The 7,424-nt window shown below is 38.9% G+C and overlaps 1 protein-coding gene across 1 annotated transcript in view; it reads left to right on the top strand.

Moving 5' to 3' along the window:
* Positions 1–676: 676 nt before the first annotated feature.
* The window catches only part of RECK (reversion-inducing-cysteine-rich protein with kazal motifs), a gene marked incomplete at both ends in the record, with an annotated part of 32,902 nt that continues 26,154 nt past the window's right edge, over positions 677–7,424 (top strand). Inside the window, 2 exons of the mRNA XM_008938663.1 lie at positions 677–713; positions 5,697–5,782. Coding sequence (XP_008936911.1) covers positions 677–713; positions 5,697–5,782 — 123 coding nt within the window. The remainder of the gene's footprint in view (positions 714–5,696; positions 5,783–7,424) is intronic.

Consider the following 7,424-nt stretch of genomic DNA (forward strand, 5'->3'; position numbering starts at 1 on the left):
TTTTTTTTTTTCCTTCTTTCCCCCAAAAAAGAGTAAATTTACAGGGTTCTTCAGCCTCATACTGTCAGCAGATTAAGTCATTTAGCAGGGCCTGTGCTTGGGTCCAGAAGTGCTTCACAGTCAGGGTGAACCAAAGAGATTCCCATTTTAACTTTTCATGTTAGTCAACTTCCCTTCTACAGCTTTCTTCCATGGATCTGTCTTTCCCTGAAGTAACATTGCTCTGGTCTCTGTGGTACCTTAAAACCTCTTTTGTTTTGTGTGGTTATATGTGGTGTTTGGGTTTTTTTTAAGCTAGTGGAAATAAGTGGTAGGGTAATAAGCTTCTCCACAGGTCTTGGTCCTAGATAAGTCTCTTTTTTGTCTGAACAATTGCTACTTAGTTCTCTAAACACTGGTGGAGAAAGTTGACAAGCTAGCATGTTCCAGGTAATCACACCATGTTCTGCACCTACAAAACTGCTGCTGTACACTGTGGATGGCAGCGTTCTCATCAGAGCAAGTGGTACTCAATTTATATCAAGTAATGCTGCTTCAAAAGATTTTTTTAGCCATAAGAATTTTTCCAATAGGATATTTAAATTCCAAAGCAAAAATGCTGAAAAAGCTGGTTTGTTTTTGCTAGCATCTCTTATTCTGTAGACTTACTTCTGCTTAATTGCACTTTACTTTTCAGGGAGAAGTATGGGGTTGTATAAATTCTTCTTTGCCAGGTAAGAAATACTAGCTTATTATTGAATCGTGATGTTTTTTCACCCTGTGCATGTTTTGTTGTTGTGTCTACCAGCTGCACCTATAGATTTCACAATATTTTAACTTCCATTATGTTTCCATTATAAGTTGTTTGATGTTTAGTTTCCTTAGTCTAAACTACGTTGCTCATACATTTTTTTTTTTTATACACTCACAAAGCCAGTCAGTTTTCAGTGAGTGCTGCACTATTTCTTTAGCTACATCAGCAGCCAAAGGAAGACTAAGGAAAACGAGGGCCTGTTGGTGAATGGGGCAGGAAACGTGGTGATGAATGACATTAAAAAGGCCATGGCCTTCTTTGCCTCAGTCTTTACTGGTAAGATGGGCCTTCAGGAGTGTCAGATCCCAGAGAGCAGTGGCAACATCCAGAGCAAGGAACACTTGCACTTGGTGGAGGAGGATCAGGTTAGGTAGTATATAAGCAAACTGAACACCAGTCTGTGGGACCTGATGGATACCATTGCAAGTCCTGAGGAAGCTGACCAATGCTATTGCAAGGTCACCCTCAGTAGTCTTTGAAAAGTCATGGTTAATGAGAGAGGATGCTGAGGGCTGGAAGAAAGCAAATGTCAGTCCTGCCTGTAGAAGCCTTTTATGGCTTTTCCTCACAAAATAATGCCACAAGCCATATTTTATTGTCCTTGCCAAGACAATGTTGTAGGCCTTAAATACTTTAGATATTCAAGAATGTAAGTACTCTCAGAAAGAAAATTATTTTTCCATGTTTTCTGAAGACAAGTATAATTACTTTGTCAATATATGTGTATTAAATCGCTTAGGCCTACAGAACATGGGGGTTTTTGGGACTTGTCTGGGAAATTAAAGTTTCTTTATGACCATGCACACATGATACTGTGAATGTGATACAAGAAACTGCTTACAAAAGCTGATTGAGGGACACCCAGCTGAAGTGGGGAGGAGAAGAATACAAGAAACCCTGCAACCTGTAGTTCTAGATTATAACTGTGTCCTGACTTAAAATTTTAAGCTTTATAATTTTCTGTAAGCAGACTGTAGAAGACTTCAAAGAGACAGCAAAATTCTGACTTGAGCTTTCTTGCATTCTTCATGACATATGCAACTCTTGAACACGAGAAGCCTAGGTGGTTTTAAGTTTCTTCTTTTTCCATCTTCTTTTTTGTTTTTCTCCCCAGTTTCCTTGGGATCACAGTGATCCAGAATTTCTCAGAGACTTTCAGAATGCAGAATGCTTCTCTCATCACAAAATAGATGTATCAGAGATGACATTCTAATTTTCCATGTTTATGTGGCTTTTTACGTCTGTTTCTAACTTCAGTACTCTTGTGGAGTCTGCAGTAAAATGTTTATAATAGGGAAGAAAAATGTGTGTGTGTTGTAAACCATCTCACTAATGTAATGTGGCTTCTAGAAATTTTTTGGAGGAGATGTGAGGAGTCAAGAGCTTATGTTGTGCAACTAGATGATCTTTATTGTTCAGGGATCTGTACTGTACTTCTATGAGTTAATTTGGTGAATAATCAGAAATATGGAGTCCAGTCGATTAATTGTGCACTGAAGGTGTATTTTCATCTAGAAATGTGTGCATTTTAATGACCTTGACTACAAAATTATTTTATAAATTGCTATATTAAAATTACTGTTCAGTGTTTTTGAAGACACGGCATCAATTTTTTCTCCACGAGCTTGTCTGCCACTTGTAAATCTCTTTGGGGGAGGGCCACTTGCCAAGAAAATACTAACTGTGGCTGAGACTTACCAGCATTCTTAAGCTGGCATGTAGCTTGGTTCATTCTTTTAGCACAGTTTAGTTCCAGTAAAAGTATGTTTGAAAAGCCCAGGCTCTCTATTGCGCAAAACAGCAATTGCTACTGCTTGATTATTTGGTGGTGATTCACTGGTGACTGTTCAGTGGTGAAATTGCCCCTAAAGCTGTACAGCTGTATTTGTCATGAGTTTCTCCTGGATATAGCTGGTTATTGCAGCAGAGATTTCTGGAACTCTTGTTTTCGTATTGCACATGAAAATTCTTTGATGTTTTTCAGAGTGCTTGTACCTTACTATATCAATCCTACTAATAAATATTCTATGGACTGTTACTGTTTTGACTGAAAGGAGTCTGTGTATAAGCTCCTCATGTGAAAGTTATGCAGAAACAACCACTACATTATTTTAGTCCTAAACCAGAATGTAGCCAGGGGTTGATTCTGAAATTGTCTTTTATGTGTAGCTGAACATGTATGTGTCACTTCCACGTAGATATGCATTTACTTCTGGAATTGGTTTTAAATAGTGCATCAAATTCCAAATTTTTCAACACTGATTACAAATGACTGATGTGTGCACAACAGCTGTCTCTTTAACACTTTCAAAAAGATGCTCAATCTCTGAAAAAACTTAATTCTATACTCTAATTATGAAGTGGAAAGTGAGCTGAATTTGCAGTTGATTGTGGCCTTCACAGCCTTTGAAGTAGTTTGGTGTGGAGAGGTGAGCCACTACTCTGAATAGATGTAAAGAGGATTTGGACAGTTTCTAGAAAGACCAGTAAATCACTGGCCAACAGTACTTCTAGAAGGTATGGACCATTCAGATGGTACATGGCCACTTCAGAATGACAGAATGCAGGTTGTGGCCCAAAGCTGTTCTTCACCTTTGCCTCTCTTCTCTCTCTACCACTGTGCAATCCTGCTTTCTTTCTTGTGTAGAGCATTAAGGTTTTAACCTGCATTATGATATTTTACTAATAAATTGATAATATTTTTATTTGCTGTGAAAATAGGTTCATTTAGCTAAAGATTTTGTTCCTCTTTTATAAATATACTATTAGTGTGTTTTCTTAATTTGCCTATCAGAATGTCATGACTCTCTATGCCACCTGTTTTTGAAAAGCTGAAAAAGAGTATGTTAAAGCTATTTTGTTCATGATAAATACCTACTGGTGATTGTTTTCCATTGATTGCAATGATTTTTTATGACTTTTTGCCAATATTTTATTAGGATCTGAATTTAAGCTCACTGGTCTCATTGCTAGCTCTTTCACTTCCCTGTTTTTAAAGCTGGACATCCCATATGACTTTTCTAAATAGGCATTTCTGCTAGACTTAAGAGCATTTTTTTAAATTAAGTGGTTGATTCTTTTACTTCCTACCTTTTATTTCTACATAAAGATATAATTTTTGCATGTCCTAAAATACTACTTTATTTTTTAAATTTTTTAACAAAAATTAGTGGTTCATTTGAGCTAAGTAATTTCACCCCCTCCCCTAAGAAAAGTGTAATAAATTTGCCACAACTGCTGGCTAGGTTAAACTTTCCCTTCAATTATTTCTTTTAAAGTTATGTGAGAATCATAAGAGTTGTTTAAATTGGAAAAGATCTTCTAAGATGGAGTCCAGCTGTGAACCTGGCGATGCCAATCCACCACTGAAGTGCGCCATTAAGCACCACAGCTACATGTTTTTTAAATACCTCCAGGGACAGCGACTTTACCACTTCTCTGGGCAGCCTGTTACAGTGCTTGGTAACCCTTTTGGTGAAGAAATGTTTTCCCATATCCACTCTAAACCTCCCCTGGCACAACTTGAGACCATTCCTTGGGAGAAGACACCAACATGCATCTCGCTACAACCTCCTTTCAGATAGTTGTGGAGAGTGAGAAGGTCTCTCCTGAGCCTCCTTTTCCCCAGGCTGAACAACCCCAGTTCCCTCAGCCACACCTTAGAAGTCTTGTTCTCTAGACACTTCACCAGCTGTGTTGTCCTTTAGACACACTGTAGCACCTCAGTGTCTTTTCTTGTAGTGAGGGGCCCGAAACTGAACCCAGTGTTTGAGGGGAGGCCTCAGCAGTGCCGAGTGCAGGGGGACAGTCACTTCCCTAGCCCTGCTGGCTGCACAGTTGCTGATAGAAGCCAGGGTGCTGATCACCGCCTTGGAGAAATTTCTTGGAGTAGGGAGCTAAGCACCATGCAGCTGTTTGCTCACTTCCCCACCAGTGGGACAGGGCAGGGGATCAGAAGGGTAAAAGTGAGAAAACTCATGGGTTGAGGTAAAGACAGTTTATAATTTAAAAAATTTAAAAAAACAACCAAAGGCAAGAAAACAAATCATGCAGAAGAAAACAATTGCTCACCAGCAACCAACCGATGTCTAGCCAGTCTCCAAGTGCTGGCAGCCCATGCCAGGCCCTACCCCACAGTTATTTTGTTGGGAATGATCTCATATGGTCTGGGAAATTCCTTGGCTCAGTTGGGGTCAGCTGTGCCCACTGTGTCTCCTCCCAGCTTCTTATGCACCCCCAGCCTACTCACTCGCAAGTCAGTATGAAGAGCAGAAAAGGCCGTGGCAGTGTGTAAGCACTACTTGGCAATAGCTGAAACATCCCTGTGTCAGCAACGCTGTCTTCATCATGAGACCAAAATGCAAGTCCCATCCTTGAAGAAAATTAACTCTGTCCCAACCAAAATCAGTACAGGAAGCTTGAAGAAAAAAGTAAGAAACATATTCTGCATTGACAAAGTTTGTAGAAAAAAATGCTATTGAAACCAAGGAGAGGATGTTTCTCTGGGAAATAATGTTGTTAATAAGTTTGTTTGTTTGTTTGTTTTCCTGTTGGTTTCTGTTGTGTTATATTTCAGAATCAATAAACCAAACTGTCAAACTCTCTTACTTACAGTGAAAATACAGAATGGTTTGCATAAAGCTTCTTTAAACTCAGTGTATAAAAAGCACTTTGTAATTGCCAGCTTCAGCTTTTATTAAGGCACAGATTTGCTCTTTTCATGCTTTAAGTTGGTTTGAAATTATTTCATAGGTTCCAACAAAAATGTAATCTGTAAATAAACATCCTGAATGAGAACAGGATTATTAAATTTTCAAAGTAACTGACTTACAGGGAAGGAAGGAAAAATGATGGCATAGTTTCTCTTTCTGCTGTAATATGTATTTTCACCTTCTTTTCCAAGGAGTTTTGAAGAAGTCTGACGGATGGGTTGGTTTAGGTTGCTGTGAGCTAGCTATTGCTGTGGAGTGTCGGCAAGCATGTAAGCAGGTGAGGCTTCTTTCTCATTGTTTTTCTGTGGCTAATGGCAGGTGCTGCTGTGCTGAAGTCATTTATCTGTTACTGTTTACAAACTTCAGGCGCAATGCATTTTTTTCCATCAAAATTAAATTATCACGTAGACTCTTGTTCTATCCCGGTTAGAAGGCAGAATTGTGTCCCATCTCCCTTATCCCTCAGTTTTCCCAGATAGAGAGGTAAATAAGAAAGGCGGGGGTAATGAAAACCTTGCACTGAATTGAAAATTAACAAAATGAAATATCTTATTTAATGGGGAACAGAAAGGAAGAAGGGTAGGGGTTTAACAGGGTAAGGGGGGTTTCAGGAACAACAAGGCAAGGAAGATTAAACTTCCAAATATACAAAACCCAAATGTTGTGCTGAGGCTCCCCAGTGCTGGATCTCGCTGGATTCAGATGGATTGAAGCTGGATGCACAATCCTTGGACGTGGATGGAGGCAGGGAATCAGTCTGTAGATCAGGCCCAGGTCTCCAAGATGGCCACAGCCACGTGTAGCACAGGGAGCAGCAGAGCAGTGTGTGTCTGGGTGAAAGGTCAAAGGAGCAAGAGAAAGAGCCATGTCTTCTAGCCCCTTTTATAGACCCCAGCAGGAAGTCCCAAAGACAGGAAGAGGGGAGTAGAAATAGAACAGGTATATGCCCCTTTCATTCAGGCTTGTACCTGGTATTAGGTTTCAGATCTCCTCCCACCAGGGGCAGCAGGTTTCAAACCATTACAACTCTTTAATAAAAATTGCAAAATATGACTAGATATTTCCAAGAAAATACTACTGGTGATAACTACCAGCAACCAGCTTCCAAAAACCAAAACAAATAGTCTATGGTTTTGAATTTAAGTTTTCAATTAAAAATTTTCATTTAAAAAGTAAGGATTCAAGTCAACTGAGATGAAAACCAAGTTTAAAAAAAATTGATGGGTTTGGGGAGTATGGGGGGTATGTATTTTCAGGTGTGCTGTAGGATTGGGCTGCTGAAGAAGAAATGTTAGTACAGTGTTATCTGTGCCTTTTTGGTACATTGTGGTGCCACTTTTAATGGCTCAGTAATGAAGATACAGTTAAGAGGAAATCTTACTGTGCTTATAAGTGCACAGTTTACAAGAGTTTCTAAGGAACAGAAATTCCTTAACCTCTGTTTATTGCAGTGTCTTATGAAATTTTGTTAATTTAATCTTACGATTGTTATTTCTCATTATTGTCAGGATTAGATTGATTGCAGATTCTGATGTCTCAGAATCTTGGCTTTAATTTGTACTTTAGCCGACTCTGGTTGATGTATTTAAAATTATTTTAATTTAAACTACAGATACTTGCCGAAAGTTAAAGAAAGGGGAGGTATATGGTTTTTAGTTTTGATACTTGAAACTTGAGGGGGTTTTGGAGGCATTTTGAAGAAGGTGATATGATAGATCTGAAGTCAGGCTTTACCCTGATATTTTAAATTACTGGAGAGGGAAGTAACTAATGTTAGTAGTAATAATAGTTTTGAATATCTATCATTTGAAAAAGGAGCAAGAGATATTCTACAGAAGAAATCAATTGCAGGTTGAAGGCAGGATTTCTGCAACTCAGTTTGACAATAGGAACTGACAATAGGAGGAGAAGTAGGGAAA

Source organism: Merops nubicus, unplaced genomic scaffold (assembly GCF_000691845.1).
Source record: "Merops nubicus isolate BGI_N331 unplaced genomic scaffold, ASM69184v1 scaffold23804, whole genome shotgun sequence".
NCBI classification, from domain to species: domain Eukaryota; kingdom Metazoa; phylum Chordata; class Aves; order Coraciiformes; family Meropidae; genus Merops; species Merops nubicus.